General features: G+C 65.9%; 9 protein-coding genes across 9 annotated transcripts; 3 read left to right on the plus strand and 6 right to left on the minus strand.

The window, feature by feature from the left end:
- Positions 1–1,258: 1,258 nt before the first annotated feature.
- On the minus strand, positions 1,259–2,500 carry F751_0106 (Phytanoyl-CoA dioxygenase domain-containing protein 1; the record flags this gene model as incomplete). The annotated part of the gene is made up of 3 exons (XM_011402132.1): positions 1,259–1,565; positions 1,853–2,247; positions 2,333–2,500. The coding sequence occupies 3 exons, from the start codon at positions 2,498–2,500 to the stop codon at positions 1,259–1,261; spliced, it is 870 nt and encodes a 289-aa protein (XP_011400434.1).
- Positions 2,501–2,805: 305 nt separating this feature from the next.
- Positions 2,806–6,887, plus strand: F751_0107 (Squamous cell carcinoma antigen recognized by T-cells 3; the record flags this gene model as incomplete). Its single annotated transcript, XM_011402133.1, has 9 exons — positions 2,806–2,967; positions 3,128–3,483; positions 3,698–4,037; positions 4,251–4,508; positions 4,702–4,847; positions 5,131–5,418; positions 5,602–6,163; positions 6,326–6,479; positions 6,697–6,887. The coding sequence occupies 9 exons, from the start codon at positions 2,806–2,808 to the stop codon at positions 6,885–6,887; spliced, it is 2,457 nt and encodes an 818-aa protein (XP_011400435.1).
- Positions 6,888–7,089: 202 nt separating this feature from the next.
- On the minus strand, positions 7,090–9,003 carry F751_0108 (Equilibrative nucleoside transporter 4; the record flags this gene model as incomplete). Its single annotated transcript, XM_011402134.1, has 4 exons — positions 7,090–7,286; positions 7,485–7,753; positions 7,958–8,694; positions 8,857–9,003. The coding sequence occupies 4 exons, from the start codon at positions 9,001–9,003 to the stop codon at positions 7,090–7,092; spliced, it is 1,350 nt and encodes a 449-aa protein (XP_011400436.1).
- Positions 9,004–9,749: 746 nt separating this feature from the next.
- F751_0109 (Equilibrative nucleoside transporter 4) lies at positions 9,750–11,654 on the minus strand (the record flags this gene model as incomplete). The annotated part of the gene is made up of 4 exons (XM_011402135.1): positions 9,750–9,949; positions 10,088–10,311; positions 10,588–11,317; positions 11,513–11,654. 4 exons carry the CDS (start codon positions 11,652–11,654, stop codon positions 9,750–9,752), a joined length of 1,296 nt encoding a protein of 431 aa, XP_011400437.1.
- A 759-nt stretch (positions 11,655–12,413) lies between these two features.
- F751_0110 (hypothetical protein) lies at positions 12,414–13,904 on the minus strand (the record flags this gene model as incomplete). Its single annotated transcript, XM_011402136.1, has 3 exons — positions 12,414–12,883; positions 13,086–13,693; positions 13,810–13,904. 3 exons carry the CDS (start codon positions 13,902–13,904, stop codon positions 12,414–12,416), a joined length of 1,173 nt encoding a protein of 390 aa, XP_011400438.1.
- A 60-nt stretch (positions 13,905–13,964) lies between these two features.
- Positions 13,965–14,201, plus strand: F751_0111 (hypothetical protein; the record flags this gene model as incomplete). Its single annotated transcript, XM_011402137.1, has 1 exon — positions 13,965–14,201. The coding sequence occupies one exon, from the start codon at positions 13,965–13,967 to the stop codon at positions 14,199–14,201; it is 237 nt and encodes a 78-aa protein (XP_011400439.1).
- Positions 14,085–14,306, minus strand: F751_0112 (hypothetical protein; the record flags this gene model as incomplete). Its single annotated transcript, XM_011402138.1, has 1 exon — positions 14,085–14,306. The coding sequence occupies one exon, from the start codon at positions 14,304–14,306 to the stop codon at positions 14,085–14,087; it is 222 nt and encodes a 73-aa protein (XP_011400440.1).
- Positions 14,307–15,033: 727 nt separating this feature from the next.
- F751_0113 (hypothetical protein) lies at positions 15,034–15,544 on the plus strand (the record flags this gene model as incomplete). The annotated part of the gene is made up of 2 exons (XM_011402139.1): positions 15,034–15,297; positions 15,434–15,544. 2 exons carry the CDS (start codon positions 15,034–15,036, stop codon positions 15,542–15,544), a joined length of 375 nt encoding a protein of 124 aa, XP_011400441.1.
- Positions 15,545–15,965: 421 nt separating this feature from the next.
- Positions 15,966–17,196, minus strand: F751_0114 (Vacuolar protein sorting-associated protein 11-like protein; the record flags this gene model as incomplete). Its single annotated transcript, XM_011402140.1, has 2 exons — positions 15,966–16,395; positions 16,760–17,196. The coding sequence occupies 2 exons, from the start codon at positions 17,194–17,196 to the stop codon at positions 15,966–15,968; spliced, it is 867 nt and encodes a 288-aa protein (XP_011400442.1).
- Between the last annotated feature and the right edge of the window lie 255 nt (positions 17,197–17,451).

Here is a 17,451-nt window from a genome sequence, read left to right on the forward strand (position 1 = left end):
GGCCTCATGGAGCCATGTGGAAGCGGTGCCGTGCGCTTCCCCCCAGCGTCTGCGCTCGCCAGGCCGCTCACCAACCCCACCCAACCCGCTCGCAGGGGTACCTGAGGACGGACGCGGCGGACCTCACGGTGCTCCCGGCAACGGAAGCCAAGGCCTACTTTGGCCCCAGCGCCGACCAGGCCGCCCGCTGCACGCGCTCCGACCTGTACCCGCTCACGCCCTACGACGCCTACTGGAAGTACTACCGCACCCCCCTCATGACAGGCAACTCCTACCTCTGGGACCGCCACAAGGCCAGCGCCCAGGTGTGGGCATGTGTGTGTCTTTGGGTTGGGGGGGGGTTGGGGGAGGGGAATGCTCCAGGTTGGGGGTGTGGTCTGGGAGGATAAGGATTGGATTGTGTGCTGGGGGACAGGAAGCGCACATGCACGGCACCTGCGTCCGCCGCTGGACCCCGCCCACCACTTGGACGACGCAGCCTCCTGGAATGTATCCACGCCCTGCACCCTGGGCGGTGGTCTTTTCTCGAAAGCAATCTTTGACCTCTGGTCCATGATCTTTGGAGCCTGCCGGGGACCAAACCCTCCTATGTCACCAACCCAACCCCGCCGCACACCGCTGGGCAGGTCACCGTCCACCGCTTCAGGTGGCATGCCGGGCTGGCGGGCAACCTGGCGGCGGCCCTGGATCGCCACCGCCGGGAGCAGCAGGGGGGCGAGACCGCGCCCTGCGGGCGCGCCCCGCCCGCGGAGGTGGGCGCCCCGGACAGCGACTGGCGCGAGGCCGAGCGCCTGCGCCCTGCGGTCCTGGACGCCGGGCACGTGGATGTGGCCGACGCGCGGCTGGCGTGCCGGCTGGCGCGCAACCCGCTGCGCTTCGCGCTGCCCGACGCCGCGCGCGCCGCGCTGCGCGCCGCCCGCTCCGACGCCTGACGGCCCAGCGGGCAGGCGCGCCGCCAGTTTCCCGGCCCCTTCCCTGGCGCCCCCCAGGCGCCTCTGCGGGGCCCGTGATGCCATAGACAGACAGACAGACAGACAGATAGAGACGACATGATCCAGATACTGCTGTGCCCCCCCCTTGCATGCCCCATTTTTCCCTCTCCTTCCCTGCCCTCCTGACCGCCGCCCTGCACCCCAGTGCTGTAAGCATCCTATGACTGGTGTGTCGCAGCGCAAGGAGGAGACTGGCGCATCAGTAGGGTAGAGCAATATGGCAACCTTCCGCTGGTGAGGCCTCACAGAGGGCTACACACGCCCCCTCACGCCGCCTCTACTGCGGCCGGCTCGTACAGCGGTGCCACGGGCATGCCCGCCGGCCGCTGCAGCCAGTTGGTGGCGGGGTAGCGCGTGCCCGCCGCGCCCTCCAGCACATGCACCGAGAAGGCGTGGCGCGAGGCCGGCGACCGGTTCTCGTCGCTGCGGTGCACCAGGGCGCCATGGAGCAGGACCAGGGCGCCGGCGGGCATGGGCAGCGCCACGAAGTCGGCCTCAGCGTGCACAGCGGGGGGCGCGTCGAACGCCAGGCGGCCGTCGGGGGCGCGCAGGAAGCGCCGCGCCACCCCCGCCCTGCTTGACGGGACGAGGGTGGGAGGTTTTCGGGGGCATCCTCACGGTGATGAGCGGAAACTGTTCCGGGAAGCCTCGCTCTAGGTGCAGAGCAATGCGCGTTCTCGCGTGAGCAGATCTCAGGCAAGTTGGCGTTGCACGAGCGGAGCAACGCTATAGCAAGGCTCAGGTGGAACATTGCCCAAGGGCGGCCTGAAACACCCCTCTGGTCCTTCTCTGGCTCCATTTCCACAGACTATCAACCCAGGCGACCCTGGGGCCAAACCCCACCCACTCCTGCTGCTCACTTGTGTGACCCCGGGATGGCCCAGAGGCAGCCGTTCTGGAGTGTGGCGTCCTCCAGGGCCAGCCACAAGCCCACCACTGAGGGCGGGTCGGTGAAGAGGAAGGTGCTGTCCTGGTGGGGCACCACCTCCCCCCCGATCCCGGGCTGCTTGAAGATGTACATGGACTGCATGGGCAGCGGGCGGCGCAGGCCCAGGCTCTGCGCCAGGGCGCAGACTCGGGGCGAGTAGGACCAGGCCTGGAAGATCGGGTCCAGGTCGTGCAGGGCGTGCCCAATCTTGTTGATGGCCAGCTCCTTGGGCTTGACCTGGGCGCCCTGGGAATCAAAGGCCCCCGCCTCGAAGAAGAAGCTGATGGCACCGGCGCTGTCCAAAAAGTACTGGTCCACCTTGCTGGTCTGGCGGAGGGGTAGTGGAGGTTGGCGGTGTGGATGGCATCCCTCTGGCTGAGTCCCAACTGGTTCCCCCCAGTTCCTCCGGCACCTGGTCCTTGGAGTCGAACACAGAGACGGCCTTGGGGGGCTGGAAGCCAGCCACCAGCTCTAGAGCCCGGGAACGCATCGCAGCCACCTCCTCGCGGGATGTGAAGTCGGGAATGACCAGGTACCCATCCCGCTCAAAGGCCTCCAGTTGCTCGTTGCTCAGCGACATCCCCCCTTTCCCCACACGCCCTTGCAACCTGACACCAGGATACTGAGATTCTCTCGCAATCCTGTAGTGAATTGAATCATGGGCTTCTGCACACAACTCGACACTTCGTGGTGTTCAGACGTTCCCTGCCTCGCCCTTGATGCTACGACACCGTTCCGTCTGCGCGCCCTCAGGATCTGGATCGCTTGGTGCTCCACAGGCAGAGCAAAGCAGCGGGGAGCTCCTGATAATAAATTGCCAACCAGACTATCAACGAAATGTGGTGAATAATAAATCTATCTTGTGTCGCAGCTGTAAGCAGTGCCATGCCCAACGACGAGCCGATGGCGGAGGCGTCCTCGTCGCAGTCCGATTCGGAGGAGAGCGATGGAGGAGAGATCGACATATCCGAGCAGGATGCCTCTGCCATCATGACGGCAGAAGCTGCCCTGGAGTCAAATCCGTACGACTACGAGGGACACGCCAATGTGAGTACCTGCTTGGCTGTGCTGAAATGGGGGCTCAAGAAGTGAATGCAGAATGAGCATCGGACACGGTTTGTCGCATCATGCACTCCATGCAGCCCCTCTCTGCGTTGTTAACACAGCTCTCATCTTAACACTCACGTCTATGCCCCTGCTGCTCCAGTACATATCCCATGTGCGTCGCTGTGGGCTCCAAGCAAAGCTCAAGGATGCCCGCGAGGCCATGCACTCCCTCTTCCCGCTTGGTGAAGGCATCTGGCTGGAGTGGCTGAAGGATGAGGTGGCAGCTTTTGAATCTGGCTCGGCCACCCGTGAGGATGTCACACGACTGCATGAGCTTGCCGTGCAGGACTACCTGTCCGTCAACATATGGCTGTCGTATCTGGCATTCATATCCTCTGGCGTGCAGAGCGGGGACAGCGCCGCAATCAGTGAGGTTCGAGATGTCTTCGAGAGAGCCCTCACCGCCACGAGCTTGCACTTCAGCCAGGGCGCTAGAGTCTGGGCAGCATACCGACAGTGAGTTTTGGGAGGGCGGTCTGAGGGCTGGCATCGCGGCCTGAGGTAAATTCCAGGAACGATGAGACAAGCCATCGATGGGAAGTCATGCATGGTGACTGGCGCTCAGATCATGCGCAGATGAGCTGCAGTGCAATCCGTGGAGTAGGGCATAGGTGCATCGATAGCCAACTGCACACGACCGTCCAAGCCTCTCCCCTTCCCTCCATTCCAGATTTGAGGCTCGGCTGGTGGCCCCGCAGGAGGAGACCAGCACTGCCTCAGCCCAGCAGCCGACAGAAAAGGTGCTCGCCCTTTTCCGGCGCCAGCTGGCCGTCCCTCATGCTCACTCCGGCGCCACCCTCGCGGAGTGGGAGCATGCCGGCGGCGCCGAGGATCCGCGCCGCAAGGAGGTGCTTGCCGCCCATGAGGCGGCGATGCGTTCGGCTGGGGAGCGAGAGCCTTTCGAGGCGGCCATCGGCGAGGAGGGGGCCGCTGCAGATATCCAGCTCCTGGGCGGCTACATGTCGTACCTGGAGTTTGAGAAGAAGAAGGGCGACCTTGCGCGCTGCCAGGTCAGAGGTGGCTCTGGGGTCCCATGTCGTCAGGGACTGTCTCAGTGGATGACTTCAGTAAGACCATGTGTTGCCTGGAGGGCATGTGGGCCTCGGGCTTCAGAACAAGAGGCATGCAGGAGCCTGTTTGATGCTGTCCTTTTCCCTGTTTCTCATCCGCCAGACAGCTCGCCCCCTCTTCCTTACATCACTGCAATGCTGCCCCGGCCGCAGTGTCTCTACGAGCGGGTGCTGGCCGTGTTCCCCGTGACCCACTTCCTCTGGCTCCAGTACTGCTCGTTTCTGGAGAGCAGGCTCCTGCGTCAGCAGGACGTCAACCGGCTCATCACCAGTGCCTACGCTCGCGCCACCCGAAACTGCCCCTGGGTCGGCCAGTTGTGGGAGCGGCGCATCCGGGCCCTGCACCGGGCGGGGGCAGCAGAGGGCGAGCTTGCTGCGGTGTACGGCGAGGCCCTGGCGGCTCATGTTCCGGTGTGCTACTTGGGACCGCGGGAGGGTTGGGAGGGGGTTATGGGTCACAGGAATTGGGATGGAGATCGTACTGTGTCCTCTGATTGAGGTTTTGGCCTTGAGATGTGAGCACTTCTGTGATGTCATTGGGTGGGCATCGTTCATCAGAATCGCGTAATCATGCCAACCACGTCTAATGTCCTCGTTGGTGCAGGTGCGGGAGGACGTCGTGCGGGTGGTGCTGGCCTACGCCCACTATTTCAAGTGCAAGAAGGAGCTCAGCCAGCTCCAGTCGCTGCTCACCGAGGCCGAGAAGCACCTGGAGACGAGATTTCAGGGCGAGCTGGACCACAGCTTAGCGTAGGCTGCAGCTGGTCTGGGGGGGAGGGTGAGAGGAGGAAAACAATTGCCGATCCTCTGCCGGCAGGCAACTTGACTCCAGAAACGTTCACGCCCTGGCCTGAGCTTGGCAAACTGAAAGCAGTGCGCTATGTGTTTCTCATCACGGGGGGTCCTGACGCCAGCGTTGGCTTCTCAGGGGTCCTCTTGCGAGCCCTGCATGACTATGCTCGGCTGTCTCACCCCATACCTACTGTGGAACCCAAGTCTCACCACGCCTCTCTCTCCCGATGGCCACACACAGCCTGCCGACATTCTGGGCCGAGGCCGAGGCACAGCTGAGCGAGCCGGCGGCGGCAGGGGAGGAGCACTCCGGCGCAACACCGGGGTGGCAGGTGTGGGAGGCAGTGCTGCGATCGCCACTGGGGTGGCGGCGCCGGGCCTGGGCCGCCGCAATCTCCTTCGAGCTGCGACATGGCGGGCCGGAGAAAGCCCGCAAGCTGTACCAGCGGTGCCACAGGCGTAAGCTCGAGGACGGGGGCCAGGCCAGGCTCCTCCAGGACTGGCTGGTCTTCGAGGGCCTTTTTGGCGAGTGAGCCGGGGTGACGCGGTGGTGTGGGCTGCTGGGTTTTGCATCGGATGCAGGAGTGCTGGGGCAGGCTGAATCCTGTCTGGTGCCTGCAGGGCATGCAGGGCATGACTTGAAGCGCCTCCGTGCTCACTCTGCCCTAGCCACGCTGATCGACCACCCTGGCTCTCACCACCATACAAGCAGTGCACAGTCATATGCGGAGGCGTGCACCCAGGCAGACCCAATCCTGTCGGAGCTCGCATCCGCTGCGGCAGCGCGCGCCCAAGCCGATGCCGAGGCTGCTCATGCGTCAGGGGCCGCAGCGCCAAGGTCGGCCAGGACTGCCAAGCCAGCCGCAGGCAAGGCGCCACCAATTCTGGATCCCGAGGAGCAGAAGGCGCGGCGCCAGGCCGCTGACCCCAATTTCAAGCCGCGGGAGAAGCGGGCCCCGAGTGAGGCTGCCGCCGGTGACGAGACAAAGCCGCCCCACCCCAAGCGGCCGCGCCAGGCAGAGCAGGGCAACGCGGAAGGGGGCATTGCCGTGGACGTGGCGTCCGCCAAAGAGGACATCCAGTCCGATTCGAGGACTGCTGGCAAGGAGGCACCGCTTGCCGAGAAGGCCACCGAGCCCGCGCCGACCTTCACCGCCTTTGTGAAGCACCTGGCACCAGTCGTGGGTCGGGAACAGCTAGAGGAACTCTTCTCCGGCTGCGGCGGGATCGCCGAGATCCGGTTCGGCATCAACCCCTCCACGAAAAAGAGCAAGGTGGTGTAGGGGGATGATGGCCAGCTGGCCACGTGGTACAGGACTCTGATGTGTGTCTCCTCTGGATCAGGTGCCGCAGCCCATGCACGCACCGAGAAGATTCCTCTGGCTTGGATGCCCAGTCACAAGATGTGTGGTCGTCCCACTCCACACTCCACCCAGGGGTTTGCATATGTCGAGTTCAAGACAGAAGCCGGCCTGAAGGCGGCCTGCGCCCTGGACAGGACCGACTTCCACGGCAAGCACATCTTCATCGCCCCCTCAAACAAGCCCAAGCCCAGCGCAGGACACGATGTTCCCGACAAGGCCCCCGCAGGTGATTGGGGTGACTTGAGAGGGTCGGTGCGCTATACAGGCCTTTGAGCCGTGAGGCTCTGGCAGGGTATCACATCTGATCCCCCTAGGCCCCATCGCAACACTTCCCATTGTTCGACTACATTTCAATTGTATGCCCATGGGGTGAAGTGCCAAGGACATTGCTGCTCGTTTTGGATCAGTATCCAGGAGGACCCATGCCCGCACTACATTTGCAGGAGGAGGAAGAGCAAACCAGGCGCCCGACCCCCTGGACGCCGAGGCGGCGCCCGTCGCTCCTGCCAGCACGACCATGAAGCCCCGCGCGGCCTTCATGCCTCGTGCGGCGCGGCTGGGCTCGCAGGCCAAGCCCGGGCCGCCCAAGAGCAACTCTGACTTCCGTGCCATGCTGCTAGAGCCCAAGACGTGAGGCGGTGGGTTGATGGCTGGCTCACCATGCTCTGAGCCGAGAGGCTTGAGCTGGTGACGCGAGGAGCAGCGCCCTGGGAAGCGCTGGTGGCTCAGCGCATCAGGCGCCGTGTCGAGCCGCAGCTCCGGCGCCTGTGAACCAGTCAGACCGCGCCCTCGCCCTGGGCCCGCGGGTGCCCTCGCGTCCCTCCCCCCGGCGCCCCTCACAGCAGCCAGAGGAAGCTGAGCGCGGCGCCCAGGACCAGTCCGACGTCCAGGGAGAGGACCATGATGCTGCCTGCCAGGCCGGCCTGGCTTGGGGCGACGTGAGCCGGGGCTGTGGCCATAGCACTGCTCGTCAGGACGCCGTTTGTGAAACCCAGGCCCAGCGTGCACAGCGCCAGCCCGGCCGGTGCAGACACTGCGGAGTTGGGTGGGGCCAACGGTGGGAGCGGATGTGAGAGCGGGGACCAGGAGGCATCAGCCGGCTCCCTCGGGGGGAGAGCACACGACGCTGGGATGAGCATTCCTTGCCCTTCCGCTCGATGAGCTGCGCCTTCCATCCCCACAGCCCCGAGGGGTGCACTGTACCCCCTGCTTGATCCACTCTTCGAGGAACGCTGAGAAACAAGTCGATCCCCGGGCCAATGCCGCTCGCCTGCGAGGTGGAAGGCGGGAATGAAGAGGGCGCGCAGGCACACCGCCCCCAGGATGCCGCCCTGCCTGCTCCAGCGCAGCGCCGGCACGAGGGTGGGGCCGCCCTTCCCCGCCAGATCGCCCAGGTTGAACAGGGTCATCATGCTGACGACAAACCAGCCGCGCCCCGCGTCCCCGCTGGGAGCCCTGGCGTCCTCCACGAGGACCCCGGGGAAGATCGCCAGGGTCACCCTGCAAGATTGTGTGAAAACGGGTGGGTAGGTGCGGGTGCTGGAGGGGCGCGGGCCCTTCCCAAGCGGCGAGGGTGGTGTCGTATGTCGTCCCCGGAGGTAGTGCATCGCTGGTCATGCTCGCAGCCTCATGCGACCTACTCCCCCAACATGCGACCCTCCAATTTCCCCTCAGAAAGCCTCGCTGTCTCTCCAGAATTCGCACGTGTAAATGAGGCACGTGGCCAAGCTGAGCCGCCATATCGTGCGCAGCGTGGCTCTCACCTCCCCCACGCCGGCCTTCGCAGTACCCAGTGGCACGAGGTACGGCGAGCGCAGGACAGCCTCCGGGGCGGGGCCCCTCGGCAGCAAGCTCGCCTCGGCGTCCTCCTCGCTCGCGCCGTGGACGGAGGGGGACAGCTCGACCCGGGGCGGGGGTGACGCTGGGGTGGGGGTCCGCGCGCCGGGCGTGGTTTCCTCGACACCCTCCCGAGGACGCTGCGCGCGCGTGAGGTACAGGGCGAGGCAGCCCGCGACCCAGGCGGTGGCCACCCAGAAGAAAGCGGCGGCGCTGGCGGCCAGGCCGCGCGGCGTGGGTGGGAGCAGGGCCTTGGTGGCGACGCGCAGCGCGCAGGCCGCCAGCCCCGCCAGCGCGGTGCCCGTGACCAGCGCGTGCGTGAGCAGGGGCGGGCCCTGGGCGGCCTCGGCAAACAGCGCGGGCTGGGTCAGGCCGTCCGTCACGCCCACGCAGCACAGCAGGCCCAGCGTGGCCGCCAGGGTGAGGCCACTAGGAGGCAGCGCGCCCAGCAGGGGCACCAGGGCCAGGCCGAGGGCGGAGCCGGCCAGGCCTATCCGGATGCGGGTGCGGGTGGAGAGCAGGGTGTTCCAGTACGTCAGGCCCGCCACCACGCTCAGGTTGACGGGGAGATAGAAGACTGTGAACAGGCGGTTGGCGTGCTGGCCCTGTGCATGACGTGTGCGTGTGTGTTTCGGAGGGAAACGTGAGTGATGTGGGAGCGGTGGTGCATGCTGGGTGTGCAGGGCCTGCGACTCCCCTGTGAATAACGCAGCCATCCTCCACCAGAGCTGCTCCCTCGTGCACGAAGAATCCAGATCGAGCGCAACCCCGCCACACAAACCACTTGCCGGGAATCGGGACTCAAAGTAGTCTGCCCCCAGGATGAAGCTGTTCCAGGCGGCCAGGGTGCCGGAACCCAGGCCTGTGTAGGTCAGGAAAGTGCCCCACGTGTCTGGACCGGTGGCTGTCTTCATCGAGGAGGAATACGGACCAACTCCTGGTCGGCATGTGTGGCGGGGCCGGGCTTCAAGCAGCGCGGGGCTCGTGGTCCTGTGCTGGAGCAAGTGATCTTGAGCTGTGCGCGAGGGGAGGATTTCCCCAAAGCTCCTCGATGGGACACGAAGGAGTGCTTGATCAACTTTGATTCATCCAAAGGTGTCCCCGACGTTGATAGACCGATGCTGCAGCGCATGCCTCTGGGACTCCGCGAACAGGTCGTGTACATGACGAGGCTCTGAACCCTTGACGGAGATAATCTGAGGATGTGGGATGCCAGAAAACCAGCACAAGCACCCTCCTGGAGCACCTTGCCTCCAGATGATGTATATGGACACATCACGGATACTCGAGCTTCATTTCTCAACACAGCTTGTGAGGTCTCATTGCGCTCATAATAACACATACGTGGTTCCCTGCTGATCTGGTGCTCCTGACACTTCCCAACGGTCTCGAGAAGAGGTGGTATTGAAACCACCGAGGCGCAACTCGAGATCTGCGCCATTGCATCCACACCACTGATTGTTAAAGCGAGGGCAGCAATTCGAATACAGACAAGGAATCAGTCAAGATACATGCAGGGTCAGGTGGGCTGGTACCCCTACGCACAAGCGTCGGCTATGAAACAGGAATACTGTGCAGCAGCAAATGCACAACGAGTACTTTCTTGCGATAGTCAGGAAGGCAAGACTTCGAAATCTAAAAGGGGGATGCACAACCTCCGTCACTCCAGGAGCCACAGGAAGCTGAGGCCCGCCCCAATGTTCAGCCCCACGATCAGGGCCAGCACCATGACACTCCCCGCCATGTCTGAAAGGATGGGGTGGACGTGGGAGGGCCCCGCCGCCATTGCGTGCGAGGTGAACAGGCCGTTTGAGAATCCCAGCAGGAATGTGAGGACCGCCATGACGGGTACGACTTGTACTGCGGCAGGTCAGGTGGATGGGTTCAGGTCGAGTGACTCGTTGCTGGAGATGCATGTGTGCTCTGCAGATTCCAGATGGAGGAAGAACTGGCTCCCTTGCCCGCCCACCCGTCCCCCTTCCTGCACGCCCAGCTCACCACCGAAGAAGATGATGGCGGGAAGGAAGAGCAGCCGGATGCTGGAGCTGATGAGGATGATGTTCTGGCCGGTCCAGACCAGGGCGGCAAAGGTGGCAGGCAGGATCCTGCCCAGCATGTCCCCCACATTGTAGATGGTGACGAGGATGATGGGGTACCAGCCCCCCAGGCGTGAGCTGTGGGCGTCCTCCACGAGCACCCCAGGGAAGATGGAGAGTGTGACGCTGTGGAAAGGGGGAGTGCCTGGAATTGTTGGTAGGCGTGCCCAGGGAGTGTAGGGGGGGCTGGGGGTCCTCCACCACGGATGCCCAGTGCGCAGGGGCCGAGGATGACCAAGCCCTGCGGGCGCCTGCATGCCGGCCTTCATGGGAATGGGGTCGCTGGCCCTGCCCTGGCAATAGACCCAAGGCTCTGAATCTTGGTGGGGCCCACAGACTGACGAGGCCCCCATCTTGGACACCCCCTCTCCCCCTCGGCACTCCCAGCTTTGCCCGACGCACATGTAAATGAGGATCAGCGCGACGCAGAGGCGCCAGGTGTCGCAGATGACCTGCAGCACGGCCGCCCGGCCCTGCAGCGCCTCCCCCGGCGCGACGGCCAGGGCGGCGTGGTCCTCCTTCCCAGGCTTTGGCCCCTCCTGCCCCTCCTTCTCCACGGGCTCGGCGTCGGGGTCCTGCTCGCCCTCCCCCGCCTCCAGGCGCGCACCGGGGCCCGCCTCCACCAGCAGCCCGCGGCGGCGCAGGAGCGGGTACAGCACCGTGCAGGCCCCCGTGCACAGCGCGGCCAGGGCCAGGAAGATGCGGGCGCCGTTGGCCAGGCCGTCGGCCTCGCTGTCGAAGGCGGCCATGGTGATGATGCGCAGGATGTTGTTCACCACGCCCGCCAGGGACGCGCCCAGGACCAGGACGCGCGTGTACTGGGGCGGGCGCAGCGCCGCCTCGGCATACATGGCGGGGTGGGACACAGCATCTAAGATGCTGCACACCCCCGTGGCTGCCAGGGTGCCGGCCAGCGACGCGTCGTTGCCAGGGGCCAGAGTGACCAGCAGGATGGTGGCCAGGCAGAGCGTGGCGCCGCCATAGCCGACGATGATGCGGGTGTGGGTGGGCATGGAGGAGTGCCACCGGGTGGTGATCAGGATGGTGACCGGGTTCACCGGCAGGTACACGATGGTGAAGAGGTTGATCGAGTTCTTACCCTGTGCTTGTGATTGGGGAGAGAAGGGTGATCCTGGGTGTATCAGTATGCACAACTTGGGGTTGAGCTGTCATGGCCGGCCCTGGTGGTTCCGGAGGTGCCAGGCCGATCCCCCTTCCGCAGGGGCTTTTCGGTGAGGGGCACCTAGAGCAGCGGCGGTGGCAGAGTCGCCGCCGACAGACCTTCATCGAAACCCCAGCAGTCCCGTCAGTGCTCGAATCGTTCAACTCATAGGGTATCGGGTGATCCAGTAGTTCGCGATGGAGAAGATGGCGTTCCAGGAGACCAGGAAGCCGGAGCCGAACATGAGGTATGCCGCAAACATGCCCCACGACAGGTGCCGCCGCACCTCCGTCACGGGGGGACCCATCTGGCTTGAGCTGAGCTCCTGTAAAAAGAGGAAACCCTCGGCTCAGAATTCCGCGTCGATGCGACGTATCGGTGCCGGGGGAGGCCCAGGTGCCTAGCTTGCACAGGCACAACAACGTCTCTGCGAGTTCGTGACCTCTGTACAGCTTTGTCTCGACTAGCTTGAAGTACACTCGTTTTCTGACAAGTCGTTTCGAAGGCAGACGCACTATATCGAGTGCATGCCCCACCCAGCAATACTTCGGGATGTGTTCTCTGCAGCTGGCGCATCCGGGGCATCTCCGGACGCAGTTGCGCGTCATGCACAGCACTCACTTCCCCGGGTCGACTTCTCTGGTCTCGCTGACCGCATGGCACCAGCTGCCTTGACAACTCCTCAATGCATCGTGGCCACCTCCGGCTCGGCCACGATTGTCCGCCGCTGATTGTCGTCATTCCGTCGAATTTAGATACGAGGCCCAGAGTGTGAGGAACCTCCTGCCCCTGGCTCAGTGTGGATACAGGCACCCTCTGCTCCATTGCAAAGCCTGCCCTCGCCATGTCCATAGGCCGGTAGCTCCATGGCCAGTTCAAAGCCAGGGCTAGATTCTTCCAAAGCGTCGAGGTCAGAGAGCCCTGTACACCGCCTCAGCCCACCTACATTCCTGATACCAATTTGGCCTACAAATCAGGGGTGTGGCCCAAACGCGGCACCACAGCCAGCCAGGGGAAGTACGAGGTAGCGACTGCAAACGTCCAAGGGATGCCAGCCTCACGCCCGTCAGTAGCCGATGCAGTCCTCCACCAGGGCATCAAGCCCTGGCAGGCTCACCGGCGGCCATGCGGGCCCTTGTTGCGGCAGGGGCTCTGGCCGGGAGGGCTGGCCCGACGTGTGGCCGGACCGGGGCCGCAGCAGGGACGGCGCCAGGGAGAAGGCTCCGCCGCCCCGCAGCCGCGGCGTGATGCACGGCCAGGCAGCAAGGGCCACGCCCTCCTCGGCCGCCGCGCCCTGCGGCTCCGAGGAGGGCGCCAGGCGCCCTAGGGTCCCCCCGGGGAGCGCCGTGGGCTGCCACGGCCCCCCCCACCGCTGCGCGGGGCCGAGGCCGTCCCGCGACACGGCCGAGAAGAGGCTGGTAAAGAAGGTGTTGCCGTCGCCGGTGGGGAGGCCCATCTTGCTGACCTCTGAGCCCCAGAAGTCGTTGGTGGCGATGGGGTCGGGCAGGCGCAGGGTGTGCAGGGGATTGGTCGAGTCTGCGAGGGAGGGGGCGGCTGCCATGGTCAGAGGCGCGGTGGGGTGCCATGGGCATGCACAAGGTGATTGCCCTTTGGTTATGCCCGGGCCCAACGCATCGTCGCCAGCGTATGCCTTCGCTCCACAGGCCTCGGGCATCTCCTGCGAACCCACACAAGCCAGCCAAAACCCCCTGCCATCCGGTCCCCCCACTCCATAAACCTGGGGCGCGGGGCGAGCCCGCCGGGTACTGCCCCCCGCTGGCCGCCAACAGACCGTGCGGGGCCGGGCATTCGGCGCCAGGGTGCGGGAAGAGCGGCGGCGAGCACGGCTCGGCCGGGGCGGCGTTGATGTGCTCGGCCAAGTGCGCGCCCAGCCGCGCCTGCAGCCCCTCGTCCCGCAGCAGGTCGGACAGGCTGAGGCTCTCCGGCCCCACCCCGAGCTCCGCCAGCGCGCGCCCCGCCACCTCGGCGGCCGGGCGCTGGCGTTTCCTGGGCGGCGCCGCGCCCCGTCGACGCCGCACCGCCCTTGCGCCGCCCACCTGCTCCTCGCGCGGCTCTGGGGGCGCGGCGTCCGTGTCCCTGACGGTCCCTGATCGGGGTGCGGGTCCCACAGAAGCCGGCGGGGGCCCCGCAGCATGGGTCGGTCCCAGGCCGGCGTGCCGATCCAGGGTGCCCTGCAGCGAGCGGGCAAGGGAGTTGCTGGCAAGGAAGCGGGCGCGGAAGCTCTCCCTTTCCTTTAGTTGAACGTAGTCGGCGAGGATCTCCTGCAGGGACTTGATCCCGGGTGGGATACCTCGGAAACTGAGGCCATGCTGCTCCTTGAGCTCCCTGAGCGGGATGGGGAAGGGAGGGGCCGATGCATGGCGTGGAAAGCAGGCAATAGGAACAGGACCAAGGAACGCACACGCGATACCTTTCCCCCCAATGCTTCCGCAAAAACGGACCTGCGGAAAACCTGTGCTGTCCGGTCATACCCACAGGACTGCAGGTGGCTCACCAGCAGGGTGGCCACCTCCTCTTCTGTGACGAGGGAATCCATGGTAATGTATGGGATCAGGCACGGCTGCACGGGTGTCAGCCCGCAGCGCCGCTATCAGTCATGGAGCAGGCGGACTTCCGGGGGATCAGTCCCTGGGCGCGAGGGTGCAGGGACCAGGCTGGTTCAGATCCTCCAGGGACAGGCCAAGGAATTTTAGGAACCAAGCGTCGTCTCAAAAAATTATGTACAAGGCACAGAATGCCGAGAGCGCGCATGCCGACTGCTGTCACTCCCTCGCGCGTCGCGGGCTGCAAAAGTCAAATTCATATCGGACATTCGGCTCTGACCCAACCCTGAGGGAGTCGTCGCGTATGTCCCAAGGATCAGCCTGTGGTCACATTTCTCGCCCTTCACCCCAACCATACATTGGAGGATGTCGGCCTTATGAAGGCATTGGAGCATTGACCAGCATTGCCTCCCACCTCGTGGCGGAGTTCTGACTTACACATGACATGGCGAACTCTGTGCAGTTTCCAAGCACCCCCGAGCATGACTCGTTCCTTGCCTTCATAGCGCGACATGGATCTGGTAGCCCTCATCTGTCCGTTCCCCAGTGCAAAGGAGGGCCGGACAGGGTCTGGTCTCCCTCCCTGCCAGAACTGGAGGCTTGCCTGGTGGGTGGCGGACGATGCTGGTAGTGCTCGACGTGCCGCAGTCCAGGATGTGACCCTAAGACGGCATGGCCGGCACCAGCCCTTCATGGTATCCTGAACTCGCCCCCCCTATCTCGCAGAGTGGGGAGGGGCGGCCCCTGATCATCGCAGATGCCCTGCAGGCCTGCCCCGCCCTGCGGGAGTGGACCTGGGACTACTTTGCGACTCGCCACGTCTCGGCCCCCGTCCTGGTCAACAACCGCGCTCCCGCCCGCCACGCAGACGCGCGGCCGGGGGGCGGCGGCGCGCAGCGCACGCTGGCGCTGACCTTGGGCGCCTACATCGAGGGACACGTCCACGGCGCCCCGGCCGCCGCAGGCGCGCCCTTCTACCTCAACGGCTGGCGCGCCTTCTCCGAGGCCGGCGAGGCCTGGCCGGACCCGGCCTGGGCGCGCGGCATCGACCAGACCGCCGAGCTCATGGCGGCCCTGGATGCCACGCTGTTCAGCGGCCGCGCGGCGCCGGCCGCCAGAGGGATGCCCGCCAATGCCGCAGCGACCTCAGCACCCCCCGCCGTCACTGGCACCTCACCCCCGGCCTGGGTCGCCGCGCTGGACGCCGCGCTTTCCAAGCTCTTCCTGGGGCCGGCGGGCACCGTGACGCGGCTACACTACGACGCCGGTGGCGCGCACGGCTGGCTGGCGCAGGCCCGTGGGCGCAAGCTGTTCGTGCTGCTGCCGCCCTCGGCGGCGGCCGCGCTGCACATGCTGGCGGGCGAGCCCGAGACGGCGCAGAGCCCCGTGGACCCGCTGGCGCCAGACGCGGCACGCTTTCCTCTCTACTCGCGCGCCGAGCCGCTGGCCTGCACGCTGACGGCGGGGGGGCGGCGGCCACCTCGTCCCCGCCGGCTGGTGGCACTACGCGGTCGCGCTGGAGCCCAGCGTGACGCTGCAGCGCAACTTTTACCACGCCGGCAGCAACGTCAAGGCGCTGGTGGGCATGGTGCTGAAGACCGCCGCGGGGCTCAAGGGCAAGGCCTCCCAATGAATGCGTTGTGGTGCTTGGCAGGAGGGGTAGTCGGAGGTGTGGGAGGAAAGGGGCGACAGTGCTGCGATGGGGGAATGGGCCTTTCTTGACATACCCCCCTGGCGGCGCCGACTGCCAGCCATGGCGCATGGAGCGCCCCTGTCGACTCGGCACCCTTCAACCTGCTGCCTTCTGCACACCCTGCTGAGCTGTAATAGGAAAGTACCGATGCAGTGGTGCAAGTGATGCATTGGCGCAGGGGTGCCATGCCCAGCATGAGCATCCTCGACGAGCCATGCGTCCGTCCGAACATGCCCACTCAGGAAGAGCGCCTGGTTAGGGAGCCGCCCCTCGACCCTCCCCCTGCCCTTCCCTCTCTCAGGTCTGCAAACAGGCCGCAATCTCTGCAACGTTACATTCAGCCGCCGGGCCCCAAACGCCATCAGCGCCCCTCCCCACCGGCGTCCACCGAGACACTGCTGGCGTTGAGCACGCCCTTGCCCAGGTACTCGGTCACGACCGCAAACCCGTCCGGCGCGGCGCGCAGCTGCTTGAAGAAGGCGTCCTTGTCGGCCGCCCAGGCACGGTTGCTGTCCACCAGCGCCGCCGTGCGCGCATGCTCCGGGGCGCAGAGGGGGCACCCCGGCTCGTCCCCGGCGCCGCCCCCCCCGCCGTCGTCGCCCAGCGTGCGCGCGTTGAACGAGTGGCCGCACATGAAGTGGACGGAGGGCAGCTCCAGCGCCGCGCCCGTCGCCGCGTCGCGGTTGCTCTGGAACACCACCGGCTCGCTGCGGAGGCGCTCCAGGGCCAGCCGCGCGCGCTCGACCTCCTCCTCCAGCCGCTCCGCCTCCTCCACGTCCGCCGCCATGGCCCTGCGTGGGGCGGGGGCGACGGGAGGTTGGGTGGGTGCGACAGGGGTCGCATGTGTGTGGTGGCACGAGGTGAAGCAGCCTCGAGTGCGGGGAGCAGAGGGGGGGACGGGCACGGCTGCAACCCCGCGCGGCCTGTTCCTGTCGCGCCGAGCATGGGGAAGGGCACGTGCTTCAGCCTCGCCATGCCCTTTGCCACCCCACGCCACTGAACGTGCAGTTCTCATCGCCAAGCTCCGTTCCGCAAGCGCAAGCGGCTTGGACCTCCAAGCCCTCTGCTACTCTTCCCTCACGCTTGCAACTCCTCCAGCCCCCAGCCTCCCTCCCACCCCCCTCCCAAGAATGGCCCCACACCTCCTCAGTGCACCTGTTGTCTGCCTCCAGCTGGCGGGACACGTAACCTTTCACCAGGTCCAGCCGGAGCGCCGGGTTCTGCGCCAGGATGTGCAGCACCTGGAGCGGGGGCAGCAGCGCCCGCGCCTCGACATGCTGCAGTACGCCGCGCACGCGCGCCGCGCTTTCCTCCCCGTCCGGCAGGCGCGCAAAGTGCTCCAGCGCGTCCCGCCACAGCGTGGCGTCACCCCCCTGCCGCGCGTCGCCTCGGCGCTCGCACAGCGCCAGCAGCCCGGCGGCGTCGCCCGCGGCGCGCAGCACGCCGGCCGCCTCGCGGTACAGGCCCGACGCCTCGTACAGGAACACCAGGCCGGGCGCGAATCCACGCCCGCGGCAGCTCACCAGCGCCTGGTCGACGTCGTAGGCAGGGGGGCCGCCCGGGGGCCAGCCCCTCCTGTTCAGGGGCGACATGAAGGGGGGTGGTGGACGGGAATCGGAGGGGGGTGCACCTGAATGCAGACCGACAGATGGAGCTGGTCCATGATGAAGTCCGGAAGACACAAGAAAGTCAGGGGTTCCCCAGGAGATCTTTGCCGGTGGGCGCGATGCAGACCAGGGCGGCATGCCCCGAGCCCTGACCTCACCGGCTGAGATGCGCCCACCCACCCACCCCTCCTCCTCCCTCGCTCCTCCCAACGGGGCCCCCCCCCCCCCCCCCGCCCACTC

Source organism: Auxenochlorella protothecoides, assembly GCF_000733215.1.
Source record: "Auxenochlorella protothecoides strain 0710 contig921, whole genome shotgun sequence".
Classification (NCBI taxonomy): Eukaryota; Viridiplantae; Chlorophyta; class Trebouxiophyceae; order Chlorellales; family Chlorellaceae; genus Auxenochlorella; species Auxenochlorella protothecoides.